This window comes from Cherax quadricarinatus, chromosome 35 (assembly GCF_038502225.1).
Source record: "Cherax quadricarinatus isolate ZL_2023a chromosome 35, ASM3850222v1, whole genome shotgun sequence".
Lineage (NCBI taxonomy): Eukaryota > Metazoa > Arthropoda > Malacostraca > Decapoda > Parastacidae > Cherax > Cherax quadricarinatus.
The window spans coordinates 462,670-490,045 of record NC_091326.1 but is presented as its reverse complement, the minus strand read 5'-3'; the positions used below and the strand labels follow the sequence as shown (position 1 = coordinate 490,045).

General features: G+C 38.6%; 1 protein-coding gene across 1 annotated transcript in view; it reads left to right on the top strand.

Annotated features, from left to right (window-relative positions):
• The window catches only part of Rok (Rho kinase), a 147,892-nt gene that overhangs the window by 27,353 nt on the left and 93,163 nt on the right, over positions 1-27,376 (top strand). The window contains exons 10-11 of the mRNA XM_070091512.1: positions 2,929-3,088; positions 10,644-10,686. Of these exons, the coding sequence (XP_069947613.1) occupies positions 2,929-3,088; positions 10,644-10,686 (203 nt within the window). The remainder of the gene's footprint in view (positions 1-2,928; positions 3,089-10,643; positions 10,687-27,376) is intronic.

The following is a 27,376-nucleotide window of genomic DNA, read 5'->3' as shown; positions in this document are numbered from 1 at the left end:
TTGAGGACGACCCCCTACCATGGTGACATTACACATCCCTGTCTGAAACCTACTTTTACCAGGAAGTAATCTCCCTCTCTTCTGCACACCCTAACCTGAGCCTCACTATCCTCATGAAAACTCTTTACAACATTTAGTAACTTACTACCTATGCAGTATACTTACAACATCTTCCACATTGCTCCTCTATCCACTCAATCATATTTTTTTTTTTTTCAACAAGTCGGCTGTCTCCCACCAAGGCAGGGTGACCCAAAGAGAAAGAAAATCCCCAAAAAGAAAATACTTTCATCATCATTCAACATTTTCACCTCACTCACACATAATCACTGTTTTTGCAGAGGTGCCCAGAATACAACAGTTTAGAAGTTTTTTTTTTTTTTTTTTTTCAACAAGTCGGTCGTCTCCCACCGAGGCAGGGTGACCCAAAAAAGAAAGAAAATCCCCAAAAAGAAAATACTTTCATCATCATTCAACACTTTCACCACACTCACACATTATCACTGCTTTTGCAGAGGTGCTCAGAATACAACAGTTTAGAAGTATATACGTATAAAAATACACAATATATATCTCCAAACTGCCAATATCCCAAACCCCTCCTTTAGAGTGCAGGCATTGTACTTCCCATTTCCAGGACTCAAGTCCGGTTATATAAAATAACCGGTTTCCCTGAATCCCTTCACTAAATATTACCCTGCTCACACTCCAACAGATCGTCAGGTCCCAAATACCATTCGTCTCCATTCACTCCTATCTAACACGCTCACACACGCTTGCTGGAAGTCCAAACCCCTCACCCACAACACCTCCTTTACCCCCTCCCTCCAACCTTTTCGAGGACGACCCCTACCCCGCCTTCCTTTCCCTACAGATTTATACGCTCTCCATGTCATTCTACTTTGATCCATTCTCTCTAAATGACCAAACCACCTCAACACACCCTCTTCAGCTCTCTGACTAATACTTTTATTAACTCCACACCTTCTCCTAATTTCCACACTCCGAATTTTCTGCATAATATTTACACCACACATTGCCCTTAGACAGGACATCTCCATTACCTCCAACCACCTTCTCGATGCAGCATTTACAACCCAAGCTTCACACCCATATAAGAGTGTTGGTACTACTATACTTTCATACATTCCCTTCTTTGCCTCCACAGATAACATTTTTTGCCTCCACATGTACCTCAATGCACCACTCACCTTTTTTCCTTTATCAATTCTGTGATTAACCTCAATTCTATGATTAATTGAATCATATACCTTTTCTAAGTCCATAAATGCAATGAAAACTTCCCTACTTTTTTCTAAATACTGTTAGCATATGTGCTTCAATGTAAACACTTGATCAACATATCTCCTACCCACTCTAAAGCCTCCTTGCTCATCCGCAGTTGTACTCTCTGTCTTACCTCTAATTCTTTCAATAATAACCCTACAGTACACTTTTCCTGGTATACTCGGTAAACTTCTTTCTTCTTCTTTCAACACACTGGCTGTATCCCACCGAGGCGGGGTGGCCCAAAAGGAAAACAAAAGTTTCTCCTTTTAATTTTTTTTTTCAACAAACCGGCCGTATCCCACCAAGGCAGGGTGGCCCAAAAAGAAAAACGAAAGTTTCTCTTTAAATTTAGTAATTTATACAGGAGAAGGGGTTACTAGCCCCTTGCCCCTTGCATTTTAGTCGCCTCTTACATCACGCATGGCTTACGGAGGAAGAATTCTATTCCATTTCCCCACGGAGGTAAGAGGAAATAAACATGAACAAGAACTAGAAAGAAAATAGAAGAAAACCCAGAGGGGTGTTTTTATATATATATGCTTGTACATGTATGTGTAGGGTGACCTAAGTGTAAGTAGAAGTAGCAAGACGTACCTGAAATCTTGCATGTGTATGAGATAATAAAAAGACACCAGCAATCCTACCATCGTGTAAAACAATTATAGGCTTCTGTTTTACACTCACTTGGCAGGACAGTAGTACCTCCCTGGGCGGTTGCTGTCTATCAACCTTGAACTCGGTAAACTTATTCCCCTATAATTTTTATGATCTCTTTTGTTGCCCTTCCCTTTATATAAAGGAACTATACATGCTCTCTGCCAATCCCAAGGTACCTTCCCCTCTTTCATGCATTTATTAAACAAAAATACCAACCACTCCAATACTATATCCCCCCTGCTTTTAACATTTCTGTCATAATCCCGTAAGTTCCAGCTGCTTTACCCCCAAAGAAATAGTAGTAGGTTGGTACACAGCAATCACTCAGGGAGGTACTACTACCGTCCTGCCAAGTGAGTGTAAAATGAAAACCTGTAATTGTTTTACATGATGGTAGGTTTGCTGGTGTCTCTTTTTCTGTCTCATAAACATGCAAGATTTCAGGTATGTCTTGATAATTCTACTTACACTTAGGTCACACTACACATACATGTACACGTTTATGTATACACACTCATCTGAGTTTTCTTTGATTTTATCTTGATAGTTCTTGTTCTTATTGCTCTTTCTCTTATGTTCATTGGGAAGTGGAATAAGAATCTTTCCTCCGTAAGCCATGTGTGTTGTAAAAGTCAGCTAAAATGCTGGGAACAGTGGGCTAGTAACTCCTTTTGCCGTATAGCAGGCTAGTAACCCCTTTCCCCGTATAGCCTACTAAAATGAAAAAGAAGAAATATGCTTATATGATGATGAATAATTTTTTACCTCATTTTTTAGATTTGTCAATTTCTCCAGCAACTAAAAGCTTGTAAATGTTCCCTAGTGTGTTGAACTCCCTTATTTTATTGGCTGAAAAATTTAGGTTTTAATGATCTCAATAGATCATGAAAGTGAGAGGAAGGAAGGTGATAATGATGGCTTATGTTACAGTAATAATCAGGTAAACCTACTTTCCTTTCTAATTGTTACATCACATGATAGGTGTACCGCCAGTAGTTCCGGACCTCACAAGTGATGATGACACCAGTAATTTTGACGAGGTGGAGAATGAAGACTCGCCGGAAGAAAGCTTTCCAACTCCTAAAGCCTTTGTTGGAAATCATCTCCCCTTTGTTGGTTTTACATACTCCAAAGACTACCGGTACTATTCTTTATTTTTTCTGTACCTTAAAGATTTTCAAGCTGAATTATGTTAAATAGAATGTGACAAATTTGAAATAAATACTTAGATGATATGTTGATCTGTCCTTTACTATTATGATAATGGGTTATCATGGATTGAAATGTCCTCTAGAGATTGATCTTCATTTGGTAATTAGTTGTAAATCATGTTCATTTGCTTCTTCTAAAAGTACAGTAGTACCTCGGTTCTCGAACTTAATTTGTTCCAGAAGACTGTTCGAGTGCTGATCTGTTCGAGTACCGAACGAATTTTTCCCTTAAGGAATAATGTAAATTAGTTTAATCTGTTGCAGACCCCCAAAAATATACTTAAAGCATTTTAACATGAAGTTTACAAACCTCTTTCTTCTTTCAACAAACCAGCCGTATCCCACCGAGGCGGGGTGGCCCAAAAGGAAAAACGAAAGTTTCTCCTTTTACATTTAGTAATACATATATACAGGAGAAGGGGTTACTAGCCCCTTGCTCCTGGCATTTTAGTCGCCTCTTACAACACGCATGGCTTACGGAGGAAGAATTCTGTTCTACTTCCCCATGGAGATGAGAGGAAATAAACAAGAACTAGAAAGAAAAAAGAAGAAAACCCTGAGGGGTATGTATATATATGCTTGTACATGTATGTGCAGTGTGACCTAAGTGTAAGTAGAAGTAGCAAGACGTACCTGAAATCTTGCATGTTTATGAAACAGAAAAAAAGGACACCAGCAATCCTACCATCATGTAAAACAATTACAGGCTTTCATTTTACACTCGCTTGGCAGGACGGTAGTACCTCCCTGGGTGGTTGCTGTCTACCAACCTACTACCTTTAGTTTACAAACCTATCATGCATAAATTTAAAAAAAGAAAAAAAAATAAGCACAATGAATACATGAAATAAATGCAGATTTATTCTCACTTTACCTGTAACTGAAGAGTTGATGTGTCAGTATTTCCAGTACCAGTTACCAGTAGTGTCAGTAGTAATGACTCATACACCGACCCTTACTGATCCTCTGCTCCTGCGTGAATCACTGACTGTTATTCACTGTTACAGCTGACCTAGCATAATTTGTATGCCGCTCACCCTCTAAGCGCTCATGAGTCAGTTCAAGTAGAGACGTTAGGACAGACGGCAGGTCAGGCAAAGGCGCTCCCCATATATTCCATCCAATATACTTACTTAACATCCTACGTGAGTGTTTCTTACCCAATCCACGTTTCGAAACCCCATGTGACAGATGGTGTGTGTGACTTTTTTTTTTTTTTAAGACATCGGCTGTTTCCCACCAAGGCATTGTGGCCTGAAAAAGAAAAAAAAATTTATCATCATTCACTCCATCATTGCCTTGACAGAAGCAAGCTTACACTACAATTATAAAACTGCAACATTAACACCCCTCCTTCAGAGTGCCAGTTTCCCTGAATCCCTTCATGAATGTTACCTTGCTTACACTCCAACAGCATGTCAAGTCCTGAAAACCATTTGTCTCCATTTGCTCTTATCTAACACACTTACGCATGCTCGCTGGAAGTCCAAGCCCCTTGCACACAAAACCACCTTTACCCCCTCCCTCCAACCATTCCTAGGCCGACCTCTACCCTGCCTTCCCTTCCCTACAGATTTATACACTCTCGAAGTCATTCTATTTTGTTCCATCCTCTCTGTGTGTCCAAACCATCTCAATAACCCCTCCTAAGCCCTCTTGATAATAGTTTTGGTAATCCCACACCTCCTCCTAATCTCCAAACTACTGATTCTCTGTATTATATTCACACCACACATTGCCCTCAGACATGACATCCCCACTGCCTCCAGCCTTTTTGTTGCAATATCACAACCCATGCCTCACACTCATACAAGAGTGTTGGGATAACTATACTCTCATACATTCCTCTCTTTGCTTTTATAGATAAAGTTCTTTGTCTCCAGAGACTCCTCAGTATGTAAAGTAAAAGGACACAAGTGCAACTAATGTGACATTTTATTGTGGCAACATTTCGCTCTCCATAGAGACTTCAGGTAACAAGTCCTTTTCTGGGGTTACCTCCCTTCTTTGTTTTTTAATGCTACTAGGACCAGCGTGAGAGTAACTGGACCCGTCCCACCAAAAATCTGTCGAGAGAGCTCTGTTTCTGGTGTGTCTTTAAAATTTCCCTAAAATAGGACACAACATTGTCATTGTAGGTGTTGCCAGCATGGCCTGCAACAGCTGTGTCAGGGTGATGTTCATCCATAAATGTTTGTACATAAGAAAACAGGAACACTGCAGCACGCCTGTTGGCCCATACTAGGCAGGTCCTTCACAAACCATCCCACTAACAGAATCGTATTTGCCCAACCCATTTTCAATGCTTCCCAAGCAATAAGCTTTAACAATTCTATTTACTCATGCGCAAGTCCCAATGAAATCAAATCGTGTGTGTGGGGAGGTACTCTGCTGGTATGTGGGGAAGTACCCTGGCTGGTATGTGGGGAAGTACCCTGGCTGGTGTGTGGGGAAGTTCCCTGGCTGGTGTGTGGGGAAGTACCCTGGCTGGTATGTGGGGAAGTACCCTGGCTGGTATGTGGGGAAGTACCCTGGCTGGTATGTGGGGAAGTACCCTGGCTGGTGTACATAAGAAAGCAAGAACACTGCAGCAGACCTGTTGGCTCATACTACCACCCACTACCACCATCACTACCACCTTCTACCACTACCACTTTTGTATCATTCTACAAACTTTTTCTTGAATTCTATAGTGTTTCTCACCCTCTTTACCACAGGGCTGGCACTAGAAGTTTTTTTGGGTCCATGGTGGCTTATTTAGCAGTTACAAGCACTAAAAACAATGAAATAATACAAAATATATTGCATGTACGCGTGGAATTGTCCTCACTGACTTGTAAACAATGGCACACTGGCTGTACATGGAGTGGCCAGGCCACTCACGCCACACTGACACGTTTGGGTCAGATGTCCTTAACCGAGCTCTTTTGCAGTAACTGAGCCACTATTTTGATGCAAAAACATGTCGCTATCCGATTTTTTCGTTATCCGATGACGTTGTTACCCGAGGGTCCACTGTAATACAATATGGTAGAACAATAAGCTTGCACATGAGTAAAAGGATATAAAAGCTGTTACTTGGGTAACATAAAAATAGGTTAGACAAATATTTCTATTGGAGGCTGGATTAGAGAAGGCTTATTTCAGTGTTCATCCTCTGTAATATGCTTGTGTAGTATTAGCAGGAGAGACTGTGAGATGGCAGGGTTTAATGTTTTCAGGAGGATTCTTGCTAAGACTTCAGAGATGGTGAAGCTGCCTTTTTGTTTAATTGTATTAGAAACAGCGATTAGTGCTGATTCAAGGCACTTGCGTCTGTGGAAATTAGTTTCTTTGATCACTAATCAGGTGTCCCTGAATTTCACGAGATGCTTGGTGGAATTTCGGTGTTATACGCAGGCGTTGTTCAGGTTATTGTTCCTCCATGCATAAATGTGTTCATTGAGGTGGGTTTAGAGGTTTCTTGCTGTTTCACCTGCATAAATCTTGTCACTGCCTCCACAGGGTATAGTGTAAACTCCTGCATTGAGACAGGCCTTCTCTAATAGATCCTCCAATAGAAGTATTTGTCTTACCTATTTTTATGTTACCCAAGTAATAGCTTTTATATCCTTTTACTCATGTGCAAGCTAATTGTTCTACCATATTGTATTACTACTACTACTACAACTTATATCACTACTACCACTAGTATTGCACCTCACTCTAAGCCTACATATACCCTCTGTGTCCATGTACTGTTTGTAAAGGCTTGGCAAAGCTCCTGGAGAGCAAAATGTTGCCACAGTAAATTGTCACAGTAGTTGCACTTGTGTCCTTTTACTTTGCATATTGTCGGTAATTCTACCAACATATATACAGACTCCTTGGTGCACCACTCACCTTTTTCCCCTCGTCAATTCTGTGATTCACCTCATCCTTCATAGACCCATCTGCTGACACATCCACTCCCAGATATCTGAAAACATTCACCTCCTCCATACTCTCTCCCTCCAATCTGATATCCAGTCTTCTGTTACCCAAGTTTTTTGTTATCCTTATCACCTTACTCTTTCCTATATTCACTTTTAATTTCCTTCTGTTACGTACCCTACCAAACTCATCAACCGTCTGCAACTTCTCTTCAGAATCTCCCAAAAGCTTAGTGTCATCAGCAAAGAGCAACTGTGACAACTCCCACTTAGTTAGATTTTTTATCTTATTTATACAAGTAATATAAAAAAAAACACCAAAAAATGCAAAGAAACACGAAATAGTTTACAGTGAAGTTCAGCAGAGTTTTGCACTGAGCAACAGCTGCGTAGAGACTGACACACATTGTTTGGTCGAGTGCTGAGCAAACAGTCGACTACCGAGTGACTTTTTTTTTTTTACCAAACAAAGCATTCGAATACCGAGTTGTTCGAGTTGGGAGCTGTTCGAGTCCCGAGGTACTACTGTACTAGTATGTAATTGTTACAAGATGCATTCATGGACTATTTTGTTGACGTGTATTCCAAGTTATTTCTTGCTTTATAGGCGAATAACGCGAACAGGACCTTCTTGAAACACTATATATTTTCCCATGTTTTTATTATTCTATGTAATGTGTGAGGCATTATGTAGAATGAAAGAGGGTAAAGCAGCTGGAACTGATGGGATCATGACAGAAATGTTAAAAGCAGGGAGAGATATAGTGTTGGAGTGGTTGGTATATTTGTTTAACAAATGTATGAAAGAGGGGAAGGTACCTAGGGATTGGTAGAAAGCATGTATAATTCCTTTATATAAAGGGAAGGAGAATAAGTAATATAAAAAGTAATAAGAAAAAGTTAGCATATGAGAGGTTTTTACAAAGAAATGATGCAAGGAGGCTAGAGTATATGGAGAGAAAAACATAGGTTAAGAGAGTGGTGAAGGAATGTAAAAAGAGAGCAAATGAGAGAGTGGGTGAGATGTTATCAGCAAATTTTGTTGAAAATAAGAAAAAGTTTTGGAGTGAGATTAATAAGTTGAGGAAGTGTAGGGAATTAATGGATTTGACAGTTAAAAATAGGAGAGGAGAGTTATTAAATGGAGAGTTAGAGGTATTGGGAGGATGGAGGGAATATTTTGAGGAATTGTTAAATGTTGATAAAGATTGGGAAGCTGTGATTTCGTGTATAGGGCAAGGAGGAATAACATCTTGTAGGAGTGTGGAAGAGCCAGTCATGGGGGGGGGGGAGTTCGTGAGGCAGTGGATAGAATGAAAGAAGGCAAGGCAGCTGGGATTGACTGGATAAAGATAGAAATGTTAACAGCAGGTGGCGATACAGTTTTCGAGTGGTTGGTGCTCTTATTTAATAAATTATGGAAGAAGGTAAGGTACCTAGGGATTGGCAGAGAGCGTGCATAGTTCCTTTGTATAAAGGCAAACAGGACAAAAGAGAGTGCAAAAATTATAGGGAAATAAGTCTGTTGAGTATACCTGGTAAAGTGTATGGGAGAGTTATTATTGAAAGAATTAAGAGTAAGATGGAGAGTAGGATAGCAGATGAACAAGGAGGCTTTAGAAAAAGTAAAGGGTGTGTAGACCAAGTGTTTTCAGTGAAACATTTAGGTGAACAGTATTTAGATAAGGGTAAAGAGGTTTGTGTGGCATTTATGGATTTGGAAAAGACATATTACAAGGTGGATAGAGGGGCAATGTGGCAGATGTTGCAGGTGTATGGAATAGGAGGTAGGTTACTGAAAACAGTGAAGAGTTTTTATGAGGATAGTGAGGCTCAGGTTAGAGTATGTAAGAGAGAGGGAGATTATTTCCCAGTAAAAGTAGGCCTTAGACAAGGATGTGTGATGTCACTGTGGTTGTTCAATATATTTATAGATGGGGTTGTAAGAGAAGTCAATGCAAGGGTCTTGGCAAGAGGTGTGGGGTTAAAAGATAAAGAATCAAACACACAGTGGGAGTTGTCACAGTTGCTCTTTACTGATGACGCTGTGCTTTTGGGAGATTCTGAAGAGAAGCTGCAGAGGTTGGTGGATGAGTTTGGTAGGGTATGTAAAAGAAGAAAATTAAAAGTGAATATAGGAAAGAGTAAGGTGATGAGGATAAAGATTAGGTGATGAAAGATGGGATATCAGGTTGGAGGGAAAGAGTATGGAGTAGGTGAATGTATTCAGATATTTAGGAGTGGACATATCAGCAGATGGGTCTATGAAAGATGAGATGAATCATAGTATTAATGAGGGGAAAAGGGTGAGTGGTGCACTTAGGAGTCTGTGGAGACAAAGAACTTTCTGTAGAAGCAAAGAGGGGAATCTTTGAGAGTATAGTTTTACCAACACTCTTATATGAGTGTGAAGCATGGGTGGTGAATGTTGCAGCAAGGAGAAGGCTGGAGGCAGTGGAGATGTCATGTCTGAGGGCAGTGTGTGGTGTGAACATAGTGCAGAGAATTCATAGTTTGGAAATTAGGAGGAGGTGCGAGATTACTAAAACTATTATCCAGAGTGCTGAGGAATCATATGTAGCTATGTAGATATGTTAAAAGGCAAACCTATGGTACTTGCACATTGGTAATTAGTTATTTCAGGATAAAAGTTGTCATATGGCACTCCTCTTTAAAATGATGCCCTGTTAATTGAAGATAGGGCACATTTGGCTAACTTTTTGTAACACGTCGGCCGTCTCCCACCAAGGTGGGTGACCCAAAAAAGGAAAACATTTTCACCATCATTCAACACTCACTATCATTGGCTAAATTATGATCATTTATTACATAAGGGTCCCATATCCTCCTTTAAAGCTTTTACTATATCATTGACTGAACATTTAAGTGCCATACCCAAAGTTTAGGAGCGTTAGATACCAGTAGAATTTTTCATAACCCTGGTAAAATATTTATAAGGATGTCTATAATATTAAGGTAATGATTTTAATGTCATTTAATGAACTGATTTTTTTACTATTAACACATTGGCCATTTCTCACCAAGGAAGGGTGGCCCCAAAAAGAAAAACTGTCATCATTCACTCCATCGCTGTTTTTCCAAAGGCATGCTTACACTACAGTTGTAAAACTGCAACATTAACAATAAAGTATTTTCTTTGTTAGGTCACCCTACTTTGGTAGGAGACAGATGAGGTGTTGATAAAAAAAAGTACTATTATTTTCAATCAGCTAATTTATTCTGTATTGTGATATTGCTCTATTTATTTATGCATTTCCATGTTTTCCAGCAAAAGAATAACTTCTGTTACACATATTTAGTAAAGTTTATTGTCATGGGTATAACAGTATTTGAAGAACAAAATGACATTATAATAACTTCAGGGCAATAAACAATGTAGTGAATGACCCAGTTGAGAAGAAGTTCATAATTAGTTACTATCTCACATGGTATCATAGCCTAGCATTTATATTTGTATGATTTAGTCTGTAAGTTAATAATTGAGTACATATATTGACTGTAATATCTACTGTAGTATATACCATTCCAAATATCATATGAGTGTTCTTTGCAGGTTACTTAGTACAATGGACAAGCCAGATGGGAAAAGAAATCTAGTAAGTGCCTCATACATTTTTCACTTTTATAAGGCTTACATAAGTAAATGGGTAGAAGCTTCTCAACATTTCTTTTATCATTGAGAAGGATTGTGGCTAAATTTTAATTTGGGCATGTGGTTTCTAAGACTTAAATTTTTAATGCTTGTAAATAATAAATGTTTTGTACTTTATAGTGATGTCCTATTGCTGACTGTTCTGTGAGGAATTAAGTGTTCTACATGTTTCACCAGTTTTTTCTTAGTATACTTACATAACTTAGCATGGTATACTTGCTAGGAGAACCGGTTTGAATTTAGGGCCTTCTGCAGGTCTCCCTTGTAGACTGTTATTACATTTTCCATCTGGGCCAGGTGGCTTGGACTGAGCATTGACACCCTCCAATATCCATGACACTATTTTGTCAGGTCACTTTGCTTTTAATGTAATTTGTTCCTTTAGGAACTGCACTTCCTAACTCTGTGTATAATAGTTTGTTGTGGTTTGTTCTCTTGCTTCCCCTGGCACTGGCTCTGGCTTGGCTCTGAAGACGAGGTCTAATCATTTGATGCATTCCTTGCATACACCCTTATCATTGTCTAGGTAGTCCACCACTTTTCTGATCTTTATCACTTGATGGTTTACTGACATTTTTCTAACTGGTGTGGGTGGCACTTTATATTTCCCAGACGTTTTTATTTGTAAATTGGACATCTCTGTATTACCAATTAAACAAAAGGCCCATAGTGCCTTTCATCTGCTTTTCTTCAGGTGAGTACAAATTTGTCTGATGCTTTCCTTCATTTATAATGGAGAAACCCATCATTTCTTGTGTGGGTTTCTCACTAAGCTTGGTGTTCCACTGGATTTCTAACAGGAATCATCTCATTCCTTCTTAGTTGCCTCTTTGAATTCTGTTGCCTTGAATCCTTTGTCTTATCTCCTATGACTCAGTTTTTCACTTTCAGTAAGAAGTAAAACATCAGAATGATGTGATTGCTTACTCCTAGGGACATTCTATAGTCCATTTGTTCTGTATCCAATTTAAATATATGATCAAGAGGTTAATCTTGCTGCCTCTGCAATTCTCAACCTGATATTAATCATTGCCATGTAGTAATTCAAACATATGCTGAAACATTTAGCTTGTTTATTTGACTTTTATGTAAGAGAGGCAGGTGTTAAGAATCTTGAGCTGTGTTGCAGTATAGGCCACATGAGTAGGCAGGGTTTGCCTCAGAAAGCATCAAAGGGCCAAGATAATGTAGATAATTAGTAAATGAATATACTGGATTTAGAATTCACAAAGTATGTAGTAGGTCAGTGTGTCATAACAAAGGGGGCAAAAGGAAATTTCTAAACATTCTATAGTAGTAATAATACAGTGAATCATTTTATAAAGCAACATCACATAGCGAGATTTTATGTAACTGTGATTGAAAAAGTTCATCCATAATCTGATATCTAAAAAAATTAAGTAACTTGCAAAATTGTTATAGTAACCTCTGTATATTTTCTAGGTCTGCTTGATAAATTAGAAAACATGTGCAACACTTGGGTATCTTTAATGAGGAAACGTTTCACCATACAGTGGCTTCATCAGGCCATACAAAGGAGAATTGTGAAGAACAGGAGTAGTTTGAGGTAATCAGTCCCTCAGCCTTGAATCGATGTAATCGGTCCATCAGTCTTGAAAAGAATACAGCATATGTGCGAAGAAGTGGCTTATATACTGTAGGCAGATGATGAGGTGCAGCAGTCGTAGGTGTTTACACATTTCTCCTTTGGATGGACTGATGAAGTCACTGTGTGGCAAAATGTTTCCTCATTAAAGATACCCAAGTGTTGTACATGTGTCTAATTTATCAATTTGTCGGTTCATCTACTTAGTCTGCTTATTGAGTCACTAGTGATTCTCCCTAGTCCCTAGCCTTCCATTGTTCTTGGTAAGTGGGAGCAAATAATGTCCATGACCACTAGACAGCATTTTTCCTAACTAATGTTTTCTCAAATACATGTATATGTAGAAGAACTTGAGAATGCTTAATTTATGTAGAGCACTGATATAAAAGGTTTAAAGAGTATTCACTGCATTAATATGAAGAATAAACAAATTTAGTATTGTGCATCATAATTACTCTCATGGCATACTCTCATGCTTTTAACAGTGCTGTATCTATTCTAACTGTATTTTTTACAGTTATTGAACATTTAGGTGATTAATAATAAAGAGCAAATTAGTGTTTAAAGAAGTAAGTTGGGTAGTGGAGATAGTGTAAGTTGGCTGAGGTGCAGCCATGAGGATCCCAAGGAAATTGGGGCAGATACCCCATGTTGGGTGGGTTAATGGGAAGACAGTTCTGCAAGTATTTTCTTGTAGTAGTAGTAGTAATATGATATGGTAGAACAATTAACTTGCACATGAGTAAAAAGATATAAAAGCACTTCAATAAAGGATCTAACCAAAACAAAATCAAAACACCATGAACCAGTCAACGCTGGGGTTTACACTATACCCTGTGGAGGCTGCGACAAGATTTATGTAGGTGAAACAGCAAGAAACCTCGACACCTGCCTCAATGAACACATTTATGCATGTAGGAATGATAACTTGAACAATGCCTGTTTACAACACCGAAATTCCAGCAATCATCTCGTGAAATTCAGGGATGTCCAATTAGTGATCAAAAAAACTAATTTCTGTAGACGCAAGTGCCTTGAATCATCACTGATCGCTGTTTCTAATACGATTAAACAAAACAAAGGCAGCTTCACCATCTCTGGTCTTAGCAAGAATCCTCCCGAAAACAGCAAACCCTGCCATCACATAGTCTCTCCTACTACACAAGCACTTTACAGAGAATGAACATTGAAACAGGCCTTCTCTATCCAGCCTCCTATAGAAATATTTGTCTAACCTATTTTTATGTTACCCAAGTAATAACTTTTATATCCTTTTACTCATGTGCGAGTTAATTATTCTACCATATTGTACTACTACTGCTGCTGCTGCTGCTGCTGCTGCTGCTGCTGCTGCTGCTGCTGCTGCTGCTGCTGCCGCTGCTGCTGCCGCTGCTGCTGCCGCTGCCGCCGCTAGTATTGCACCTCACTCTGAGCTTATGTATACCCTCTGTGTCCATGTACTGTTTGTAACGGCTTGATAAAGCTCCTGGAGAGCGAAACGTTGCCACAATAAAAATGTCACATTAGTTGCACTTGTGTCCTTTTACTTTACATATTGCCGGTAATTCTACCAACATTATTACAAGTATTTTCTTATACAGTAGGACCCTGCTTTACGGCGTTCCGCTAATACTCCGATTTCAAATTATGACGAAAATTTTCTATATGGCGAGCGGTCTTTCAAATACGGTGCGCCCCACCCGTTTTGTTTACATTCTCTGTGAGCACATCTATTATGTCTGGAAACTTTCCAAAATTTCAAGTGTTTTATAGTTATTGCATATTTTATGTTTTTTTTTTTTTTTCAACAAACCAGCCGTATCCCACCGAGGCAGGGTGGCCCCCCCAAAAAATGAAAGTTTCTCTTTTTAAATTTTGTAATTTATATGGGAGAAGGGGTTACTAGTCCCTTTCTCCCGGCATTTTAGTTGCCTCTTACAACACGCATGGCTTACGGAGGAAGAATTCTGTTCCACTTCACCATGGAGATAAGAGGAAATAATCAAGAACAAGAACTAGAAAGAAAATAGAAGACAACCCAGAGGGGTGTGTATATATATACTTGTACATGTATGTGTAAATATTATGCAGAAAATTCGGAGTGTGGAAATTAGGAGAAGGTGTGGAGTTAATAAAAGTATTAGTCAGAGGGCAGAAGAGGGGTTGTTGAGGTGGTTTGGTCATTTAGAGAGAATGGATCAAAGTAGAATGACATGGAAAGCATATAAATCTATAGGGGAAGGAAGGCGGGGTAGGGGTCGTCCTCGAAAGGGTTGGAGAGAGGGGGTAAAGGAGGTTTTGTGGGCAAGGGGCTTGGACTTCCAGCAAGCATGCGTGAGCGTGTTAGATAGGAGTGAATGGAGACAAATGGTACTTGGGACCTGACGATCTGTTGGAGTGTGAGCAGGGTAATATTTAGTGAAGGGATTCAGGGAAACCGGTTATTTTCATATAGTCGGACTTGAGTCCTGGAAATGGGAAGTACAATGCCTGCACTTTGAAGGAGGGGTTTGGGATATTGGCAGTTTGGAGGGATATGTTGTGTATCTTTATATGTGTATGCTTCTAGACTGTTGTATTCTGAGCACCTCTGCAAAAACAGTGATAATGTGCGAGTGTGGTGAAAGTGTTGAATGATGATGAAAGTATTTTCTTTTTGGGGATTTTCTTTCTTTTTTGGGTCACCCTGCCTTGGTGGGAGACGGCCGACTTGTTTAAAAAAAAAAAAAAAAAAAAAAAAAACATGTATGTGTAGTGTGACCTAAGTGTAAGTAGAAGTAGCAAGACGTACCTGAAATCTTGCATGTTTGAGACAGAAAAAAAGGACACTAGCAAGCCTACCATCATGTAAAACAATTACAGGCTTTTGTTTTACACTCACTTGGCAGGACGGTAGTATACCTCCCTGGGCGGTTGCTGTCTACCAACCTACTACCTAGAATATTTTATATGTACTCTGATAATTATACTTATGTGTACCTGTACCTAAATAGTATACATACACACTGTGCTGGTGTGCAGGTACACATTAAAATCACTAAGAGTCTACTCATAATGCCATAGTAATACTATGTAATAATAATCACTCTTGGGCACATTAAATGTCTTATTTTACATTAATATACACATTTTCATTAATCCATCTATGATAGTTTCTTCAAAATTATATAAGAAACACATTACTTAGCATATAAACATTATACATACACCCACAGAATAAAAATTGACATAAATATGAGATTTGTTTACAAAGTGGCTTTGTAGGTAGTGTCGAGAGAATTACTTTTTCTCTAGTCAAACACTGGGGGATAACTATAGAAAAATATTCCTTTCGTATACCTTCACTCTATATATGTAGTAATTCACGACCCTTGTCGGTTTAGCACTTCTTTATTATGATTATAATAATTTGTAATAATAATAACAATAATAATAATACATAATTTGTCAAGAGCATCAATCCTTCTAAAAATTACATGAGAATGATTTTTTTTTTTCCCCCAAGAAGTTGGTAGTCTCCCATCGAGATAACTTGTACACAATGTAAGGTGTTTGTATGAATGTTTATGAACCATAACCAGATACTTTGTCCGTTTGTTTACATAGTGGGTGGGGGTGGCCAGGCGGGTTTTCCTACCCTACCCTACCTCCTACACGGGGTAGGGGGTCGTCCTCGAAAAGGTTGGAGGGAGGGGATAAAGGAGGTGTTGTGGGCGAGGGGTTTGGACTTCCAGCAAGCGTGCTTGAGCTTGTTAGATAGGAGTGAATGGAGACGAATGGTATTTGGGACCTGACAAGCTATTGGCATGTGAGCAGGGTAATATTTAGTGAAGGGATTCAGGGAAACCGATTATTTTATATAGCCGGACTTGAGTCCTGGAAATATAAAGTACAATGCCTACACTCTAAGGAGGGGTTTGGGATATTGGCAGTTTGGAGGGATATATTGTGTATTTTTATATGTATATACTTCTAAACTGTTGTATTCTGGGCACCTCTGCAAAAGCAGTGATTGTGTGAGTGAGGTGAAAGTGTTGAATGATGATGAAAGTATTTTCTTTTTGGGGATTTTCTTTCTTTTTGGGTCATCCTGCCTCGGTGAGAGACAGCTGACTTGTTGAAAAAAAATAAAAAAACTTTTCACCTCTCATCCTACATTAAGACCATTAAGACTACAAATATTTTAAGGTAAGTAATGAGTATATTGGGTGTGCATTTTATCACTCTCGGGAGCTTTAATTAAGCATTGTCATAGTATATTATGTGTGGGTGGGGTGGCCAGGAGGGCTACCATGCCTACCACACCTGACTTCTTGCTGTAAATACTACTCATCTTTTGCCCTACATTAAGACTACAAATATTTTGAGGTAAATAATGAGTGTACTGTGTGTGTATTTTACTTTTGATTGTTTTTTAATGCCTAGTTCTTCTATTGCTAACTTAATATATGTTAGTGTAAAGTTTTTATCTGGCATTTATATGCATTTATAAGTGGAAAAAATGGCATTCTACTTTCCAGCAGTAGCCTGGAACCTAACCTGCCGTATAACTGGGGCCCTACTGTACATAGTTTTCGTCTTGTGGTTGTATGGGTATCATCATCACCTCATGTATAGCCTGCACAGGTTTACCATTTCCTCAGAATTATGATACAGTAATTCACTTGCAATGACCTCACCTCAAGAATTTTCTTTAGGCGAGATATTGCTAAAGGCTGTGTTAAACCCTCTCACTGGCGGTGTCGTATATATTGTATATGTATTACGAGCCAGTGTTGGTGACGTATTAACCCTTTGACTGTCGCAAGCCCCTTTCTGAAACTGTCATTTTACGTCGCAAAATTTTTGAAAAAAAAAAAAATAATTTTTTCTTATGAAATGATAGAGAATCTTTTCCTGATGGTAATGACACCAAAAGCATGGAATTATGCTCCCGCAAAGTTAGCGGTCTCGGCGACATATACGCATAGGCGATTTTGCCGACTTTGAGCCCTGTTTTTGGCCAATTCCGTTGTTTCAGTTGACCCAACTCAGCTATTTCTTTAGAACTCCATTTTTTCTATCAGTTGAGGATAAGAAACCACCCATTTACTGATTTGATCTACCCAATAAAGTGGTCAGAAATTGGCAGTTTGCCCAATTTCACTCAAATTAAAAAAGATGTCAATTTCAAAAAAGGGTCCAGAATAAACAATGTAGACATTCTTGGCACTAAAATAACATATCCTCTGTTAATTAATCACGTCTCTAGGCCCCTCTTATATTACTATTGCTTTCTATTTTGATTTTGTATTCATACAAAAAATACAAAATTTACTGTTATGCAGACTAATGCATTATTGTAAAAATGGTATAAATAATATCAGTGCACTAGTGAAAGAATATTAGACTCCCCAGTTGATGTGTATTGGACGTGTGGTGTGATTTGCTTACTCCTGAACATTGGTAAAAATCGAACATTTCTGCTACTTTGAGCTCAATTTCAAGGTCGTTTTCATCGTCAAGCTAATCAAAATCATCCCTATTTCTGTAATATGTTTTCCATTTTATCAGGTGAGACCATGAAAATGAGAATACAATGATAAATACTATACGAAAATACACCTCAAAGTCGGCGTTTTAATCCAAAAACACAGTCGAGTTTTTTTTTTTCTCATTATGCACTGCGTGCTGCAGGATTTTTTTATGTGGTGCACACAGACCCATTCTCTTGCATGTGAGCCTACCAGCTTTCTCTTGCTTGATTTGAAGCCGCTAGAATTTACGCATATTAATACATCCGAAACAGTTGCACGTAAGACGTATATATACGACCAAAACAGTCAAAGGGTTACTGCACCAAAATTCTAGTGGCTTCATATCAAGCAGTAGAAAACTGGTAGGCCCACGTGTGAGAATGGGTCTGTGTGGTCAGTGTGTGCAGTATGAAAAAAATCCTGCGGCACGCAGTGTATAATGAGAAAAAAAAAACTCAACTGTGTTTATGGATTAAAACGCCGACTTTGAGGTGTATTTTCATATAGTATTTATAGTTGTATTCTCGTTTTCTTGGGCTTGTTTGATAGAATGGAGGATATATTACAGAAATCGTCAGTTCTCTGAACCATTCATCTACAAAGAAATAGAGGTGATTTTGATTGGTTTCACAACGAAAAGTACCTTGAAATTGAGCTCAAAGTAGCGGAAACGTTTGATTTTTGCAGATGTTCAAGAGTAAACAAATGATGTCACCATCCAACACATGTCTAACTGGCCATTCCAATATGCAGTTACAAATGGGGTGACATTATTTATACAATTATTACAGTAATGCAGTAGTCTGTTTAACAGTAAGTCTTTTATTTTTTGTGTGAATAAAAATTCAAAATATAGAGCAAGAGTAATATAAGAGGGGCCTGGAGACATGACTAATGAACAGAGAAAATGTTATTTTAGTGCCAGGAATGTCTGCATTGTTTATTCTGGACCCTATTTTGAAACGCAACTTCTGAAATTTTGTGAAATTGGCCAAATTGCCAATTTCTGACCACTTTATTGGGTAGTTGAAATCGGTAAATGGGCGGTTTCTTGTACTCAGTTGATAGAACAAATGGAGTTCTAAAGAAATAGCTATGAGTTTTGTCGACTGGAACAATGGAATTGGTTGAAAATAGGGCTCAAATTGGGCGAAATCGCCGATGTATATATATCGCCAAGATTGCTAACTTTGCAAGAGCATAATTCCATAAGTTTTCCATCAAATTTTGTACATTTGGTGTCATTAACATCGGGAAAAGATTCTCTATCATTTCATAAGAAAAATTATTTTTTTTTATTAAATTTTTCGACACAGAGAAGGGGTTCAGGATCAAGGGTCTCGACAGTGAAAGGGTTAAGCAACCAAAAGGATGACTTTTGACTGACTTACATTATACTGTACATCCAATCAAGCGCACACGTGCACTTATCTGCTGCATTTGAATGTGACACAGGAAAGTGTAAATGATGTATTCTCTCAAAACATGTGGGATACATTCCTAAAAACCTCTGACACAGAAATGATTGTGTCATGGCTGTGCCTCAGTCAGGATCATACCTCCACTACACATCCTTCTTGTTTAATAGTATTTTCACATTCTCTCATTTGCAAACACGTTCAACAATTGTAAAAGTAAGCAGGTACATGAGTGTTAAAGGTATGAGAATGTTTCATTATAATGTAATTATACTTACTGATTATTCTAGGTTGCTAATCTTCAGAACTTTTGAACATTCTTAAGTTATAAAAATTTTGGTCAACATTAACTATGTAAAAAAAAAAATGCTGTCTGATGAACATGACTTGCATAACATAGCACATGTGAGGCTGGGGACTGGTTGGGTCACTGCTCGTAGTCTCCTAAACATATTGTGAAATTGTAGTTAAATTGCTTTTTAACCCGTAAACGGTCCAAACGTATATATATGTTCACTACCGTACTGCCCCAACTTTTTTGAGAAAAAAACATTGTTGTTTTTTAATAGGAAAAAAGAGCATATGGTACCCAGGCATCCCCATTTATTTTAATACGGTGCACAGTGAGTGCTCACACCCATTCTCTCATGTCTAGGTGACTCAGGCTTATCGTGGCAATGTTAATTTTTTTTTTTTTTTTTCAACAAGTCGGCCGTCTCCCACCGAGGCAGGGTAACCCAAAAAAGAAAGAAAATCCCCAAAAAGAAAATACTTTCATCATCAGTCAACACTTTCACCACACTCACACATTATCACTGTTTTTGCAGAGGTGCTCAGAATACAACAGTTTAGAAGCATATACATATAAAGATACACAACATATCCCTCCAAACTGCCAATATCCCAAACCCCTCCTTTAAAGTGCAGGCATTGTACTTCCCATTTCCAGGACTCAAGTCCGACTATATGAAAATAACCGGTTTCCCTGAATCCCTTCACTAAATATTACCCTGCTCACACTCCAACAGATCGTCAGGATATTAAATGTATGACACTTAAAACGTATATATACGTTTGGGGCACTAGCGGCAAAAACGTTTATATACGTTTGGGGCACTAGCGGTAAAAACGTATATATACGTTAGGACCGTTTACGGGTTAAATTTACCAAGTTTATCATCATGGATTTTCTTGTTGCCTTATGCAAAAAACTAATTAAACTTTTTCAAGAGCATTCAGCAAAAATAGCTCTTTCAAAGGTCGTATTATGAGAGGCTTTATTGTGTATACATTGAATGTCCCAAAATAGTTAATCATTCCTGTTAAAAATTTTTTTGAAAATTTTTGTTAGTTAAAATAGCCTGAAAAATATGGGTATTTTAGACTTATTTCTTGTTTAATTCAGTTCGCATTGCTTGTATTACCTCTCCTTGAATCAAACCTAAATGTCTCCCATTCTCCAGGTGCTATATAATCCCTGTTGGTTTAGCACTTTCTCCCTGATTAAAAAAAAAAAAAAATGTTGCTGACACACATATGGATGGTCTTATAAAAAAGTGGAAAGAAACAATAAAAATTTTGTAATTATTTTCACTACGTATTGAGGAAATATCGGAAAACTTAAAAACAATTACCATAATACTCTTATAGAATACAATTTTAGCACGTGTATACATTATATAAATGAAAGTTGAATGGTGTATATAACTTAAAACTTTCACACATACGTTTACAAGTGCATTCTCTGAGTGGTGCATATTGCAGACACTAGAGATATTTCTTAGTGCGTCACTTTTAATATCATGGAGGAATCTTAATATAAATTTGAGTTCACAGAATAACACATCACACATGAATTTTCTGTTGCAGACATATAAAAAAAGTTTAACAAGTCTTTTAATACGTATTATGAAGTGTTTTATAGAACTTGGGGTTGGGATGAAACGAGTATAGTTCATAAAAACTACAATTTGATAATTTTTTTATTACAGAACTAACAAATAGTTAACTGATTTACGTACATCATGGAGATTTTTTTTTTTCAACAAGTCGGCCGTCTCCCATGGAGATATTGTAGTTAAATAGATTTAAGGATATTATTTTACCTCTTAAATTGTTAGTTGATATGAGTAGTGTGCTTGTAGATAAGCATAATGTGCACTATAAATCATTAACAATAAAAACCTGTAATTTGTGTTAATACCCTTACTCAGTGGATTACCTGGTAACTATAGTACTCTTCCCAACAGAACACCTTGATATGGGATTGGTTGAAGGTACTGTATGGTAGAGCCAACCATTATCATTGAGTAATAATTTGATTTTATTGCATGGGCATGATTTTTAGCAATTTAATATTTTTCGGTGTTATAGCATGAATTTTACTCAGAGTAGATTAGATTATTATGAACTGCTCTTAAAACACTTCCATATCCAAAAATTTATTGCTTACATATGGAAATTGTGCATGTTTACTTCATTAAAGATAATTGTGTGGGCAAATAAATATAAATAAATAAACAGAATATATATACTGGATGTTTTTTATCTACCATCTCACACCAAGGCAGGGTGGCCCAAAAAACAGGAAATGCATTTGCATTTCATTTAGCTGCTGTTGTGCTAGAAGTCTGCTAGCATCAAAATTCAGATTAACTCTCTGACTGCAACAGCCCCCAACCCTCCATAGTACAGGCAATGCCCTTTTTACCTCCAGGACTTCAGTCCTGCTAGCCTGAATCCCTTCATAAAAGTTACTTTGCTCACACTTTAACAGTACATCTATTAAAAAAAACACTTGTCTCTTATCTAACATGCTCACACAATTCTGATGGATGTTGAAGCCCCTGAAACTCAAAGCTGCCTTTACGTAAAATCCCCCTCTCTCCAACAATTCCTGGGACAACCACTATCCCTCCTGCTTTCCTCCCTAGATTTATACACCCTCTGTGTCATCCTATCTCTCTCCATCTTTTCTCAATGTTCAGTTCATCTCAGCAGTCCCTCCTCAGCCCTCTGAATTACACCCTTGGTGAGCCTTCATCATCTTAATTTCTATGCTCCAGATCCTCTACATAATATTCAAACCACTCGTTGCTCCAAACCAGCTGTATCCTATATATATACATATACATATATACATATATATATACATACATATATACATATATACATATACATATATACATATATATATACATACATATACAGTGGACCCCCGCATAGCGAACTTAATCCGTGCAAGAGGGCTGGTCGTTATGCGAAATGTTCGCTATGCGAATTAATTTTCCCCATAAGAAATAATGGAAATAAAATTAATCCGTGCAAGACACCAAAAAGTATGAAAAAAAATTTTTTTTACCACAAAAAAATGTTAATTTTAGTACACACAAACTGAAAAAGGCATGCACAATTACATGACACTTACTTTTATTGAAGATCTGGTGATGATTGATGGGATGGGAGGAGGGGAGAGAGAGTGTTAGTGTTTAGAAGGGGAATCCCCTTCCATTAGGACTTGAGGTAGCAAGTCCTTTTCCGGGGTTACTTCCCTTCTTCTTTTAATGCCACTAGGACCAGCTTCAGAGTCACTGGACCTCTGTCGCACAACAAATCTGTCCATAGAGCTCTGTACCTCCCGTTCCTTTACGATTTGTCTAAAATGGGCCATAACATTGTCATTGAAATAGTCACCAGCACGGCTTGCAACAGCTGTGTCAGGGTGATTTTCATCCATAAAGGTTTGCAGTTCAACCCACTGTGCACACATTTCCTTAATTTTTGAAGTAGGCACAATGGATTCCACAACTGGCATAGGCTTCTCAGGGTTAGCCCCAAACCCTTCAAAATCTTTCTTAATTTCCATACTAATTCTCACCCTTTTTACCACAGGGTTGGCACTAGAAGCTTTCTTGGGGCCCATGGTCACTTATTTTCCAGAAACAGCACCGAAAACACTGTAATAATACGAAATATTCCGAGTGTATGCTTGAATGTTACCGCGGAGGCTGGCTGGTAAACAATGGACGCGTCTCGGACGAAGGTCGCTGAGCGGGTTTTTGTCCACTATGCGGGGCAAAATTTTGGCGAACAAAGCGTTCGCTATGCGGATTGTTCGCTATGCAAGGCGTTCGCTATGCGGGGGTCCACTGTATACATATATACATATACATATTTTTTTATTTACATATACAATATATATACATATACAAGTCGGCCGTCTCCCACCGAGGCAGGGTGACCCAAAAAAGAAAGAAAATCCCCAAAAAGAAAATACTTTCATCATCATTCAACACTTTCACCACACTCGCACATTATCACTGTTTTTGCAGAGGTGCTCAGAATACAACAGTTTAGAAGCATACACATATAAAGATACACAACATATCCCTCCAAACTGCCAATATCCCAAACCCCTCCTTTAAAGTGCAGGCATTGTACTTCCCATTTCCAGGACTCAAGTCCGACTATATGAAAATAACCGGTTTCCCTGAATCCCTTCACTAAATATTACCCTGCTCACACTCCAACAGATCGTCAGGTCCCAAGTACCATTCGTCTCCATTCACTCCTATCTAACACGCTCACGCACGCTTGCTGGAAGTCCAAGCCCCTTGCCCACAAAACCTCCTTTACCCCCTCTCTCCAACCCTTTCGAGGACGACCCCTACCCCGCCTTCCTTCCCCTATAGATTTATATGCTTTCCATGTCATTCTACTTTGATCCATTCTCTCTAAATGACCAAACCACCTCAACAACCCCTCTTCTGCCCTCTGACTAATACTTTTATTAACTCCACACCTTTTCCTAATTTCCACACTCCGAATTTTCTGCATAATATTTACACCACACATTGCCCTTAAACAGGACATCTCCACTGCCTCCAACCGTCTCCTCGCTGCTGCATTTACCACCCAAGCTTCACACCCATATAAGAGTGTTGGTACTACTATACTTTCATACATTCCCTTCTTTGCCTCCATAGATAACGTTTTTTGACTCCACATATACCTCAACGCACCACTCACCTTTTTTCCCTCATCAATTCTATGATTAACCTCATCCTTCATAAATCCATCCGCCGACACGTCAACTCCCAAGTATCTGAAAACATTCACTTCTTCCATACTCCTCCTCCCCAATTTGATATCCAATTTTTCTTTATCTAAATCATTTGACACCCTCATCACCTTACTCTTTTCTATGTTCACTTTCAACTTTCTACCTTTACACACATTCCCAAACTCATCCACTAACCTTTGCAATTTTTCTTTAGAATCTCCCATAAGCACAGTATCATCAGCAAAAAGTAACTGTGTCAATTCCCATTTTGAATTTGATTCCCCAAAATTTAATCCCACCCCTCTCCCGAACACCCTAGCATTTACTTCCTTTACAACCCCATCTATAAATATATTAAACAACCATGGTGACATTACACATCCCTGTCTAAGACCTACTTTTACCGGGAAGTAGTCTCCCTCTCTTCTACACACCCTAACCTGAGCCTCACTATCCTCATAAAAACTCTTTACAGCATTTAATAACTTACCACCTATTCCATATACTTGCAACATCTGCCACATTGCTCCTCTATCCACTCTATCATATGCCTTTTCTAAATCCATAAATGCAATAAAAACTTCCCTACCTTTATCTAAATACTGTTCACATATATGCTTCAATGTAAACACTTGATCTACACATCCCCTACCCACTCTGAAACCTCCTTGCTCATCCGCAATCCTACATTCTGTCTTACCTCTAATTCTTTCAATTATAACCCTACTGTACACTTTTCCTGGTATACTCAGTAAACTTATTCCTCTATAATTTTTACAGTCTCTTTTGTCCCCTTTCCCTTTATATAAAGGGACTATACATGCTCTCCGCCAATCCCTAGGTACCTTCCCCTCTTTCATACATTTATTAAACAAAAGTACCAACCACTCCAACACTATATCCCCCCCTGCTTTTAACATTTCTGTCATGATTCCATCAGTTCCAGCTGCTTTACCCCCTTTCATTTTACGTAATGCCTCACGTACCTCCCCCACACTTACATTCTGCTCTTCTTCACTCCTAAAAGATGGTATACCTCCCTGACCAGTGCATGAAATTACTGCCTCTGTTTCTTCCTTAACATTTAAAAGTTCCTCAAAATATTCTCGCCATCTACCTAATACCTCCATCTCCCCATCTACTAACTCCCCTACTCTGTTTTTAACTGACAAATCCATACTTTCCCTAGGCTTTCTTAACTTGTTTAACTCACTCCAAAATTTTTTCTTATTTTCATTAAAATTTCTTGACAGTGCCTCTCCCACTCTATCATCTGCTCTCCTTTTGCACTCTCTCACCACTCTCTTTACCTTTCTTTTACTCTCCATATACTCTGCTCTTCTTATAACACTTCTGCTTTGTAAAAACCTCTCATAAGCTACCTTTTTCTCTTTTATCACACCCTTTACTTCATCATTCCACCAATCACTCCTCTTTCCTCCTGCCCCCACCCTCCTATAACCACAAACTTCTGCCCCACATTCTAATACTGCATTTTTAAAACTATTCCAACCCTCTTCAACCCCCCCACTACTCATCTTTGCACTAGCCCACCTTTCTGCCAATAGTCGCTTATATCTCACCCGAACTTCCTCCTCCCTTAGTTTATACACTTTCACCTCCCTCTTACTTGTTGTTGCCACCTTCCTCTTTTCCCATCTACCTCTTACTCTAACTGTAGCTACAACTAAATAATGATCCGATATATCAGTTGCCCCTCTATAAACATGTACATCCTGGAGCCTACCCATCAACCTTTTATCCACCAATACATAATCTAATAAACTACTTTCATTACGTGCTACATCATACCTTGTATATTTATTTATCCTCTTTTTCATAAAATATGTATTACTTATTACCAAATCTCTTTCTACACATAGCTCAATTAAAGGCTCCCCATTTACATTTACCCCTGGCACCCCAAATTTACCTACTACTCCCTCCATAACATTTTTACCCACTTTAGCATTGAAATCCCCAACCACCATTACTCTCACACTTGATTCAAAACTCCCCACGCATTCACTCAACATTTCCCAAAATCTCTCTCTCTCCTCTACACTTCTCTCTTCTCCAGGTGCATACACGCTTATTATAACCCACTTTTCACATCCAATCTTTATTTTACTCCACATAATCCTTGAATTAATACATTTATAGTCCCTCTTTTCCTGCCATAGCTTATCCTTCAACATTATTGCTACTCCTTCTTTAGCTCTAACTCTATTTGAAACCCCTGACCTAATCCCATTTATTCCTCTCCACTGAAACTCTCCCACCCCCTTCAGCTTTGTTTCACTTAAAGCCAGGACATCCAGCTTCTTCTCATTCATAACATCCACAATCATCTCTTTCTTATCATCTGCACAACATCCACGCACATTCAGACTTCCCACTTTGACAATTTTCTTCTTCTTATTCTTTTTAGTAATCTTTACAGGAAAAGGGGTTACTAGCCCATTGTTCCCAGCATTTTAGTTGACTTTTACAACACGCATGGCTTACGGAGGAAAGATTCTTATTCCACTTCCCCATGGATATAGCAGAGGTGCTCAGAATACAACAGTTTAGAAGCATATACGTATAAAGATACACAACATATCCCTCCAAACTGCCAATATCCCAAACCCCTCCTTTAAAGTGCAGGCATTGTACTTCCCATTTCCAGGACTCAAGTCCGACTATAAGAAAATAACCGGTTTCCCTGAATCCCTTCACTAAATATTACCCTGCTCACACTCCAACAGATCGTCAGGTCCCAAGTATCATTCGTCTCCATTCACTCCTGTCTAACACGCTCATGCACGCTTGCTGGAAGTCCAAGCCCCTCGCCCACAAAACCTCCTTTACCCCCTCTTTCCAACCCTTTCGAGGACGACCCCTACCCCTCTTTCCTTCCCCTATAGATTTATATGCTTTCCATGTCATTCTACTTTGATCCATTCTCTCTAAATGACCAAACCACCTCAACAACCCCTCACCTGCCCTCTGACTAATGCTTTTATTAACTCCACACCTTCTCCTAATTT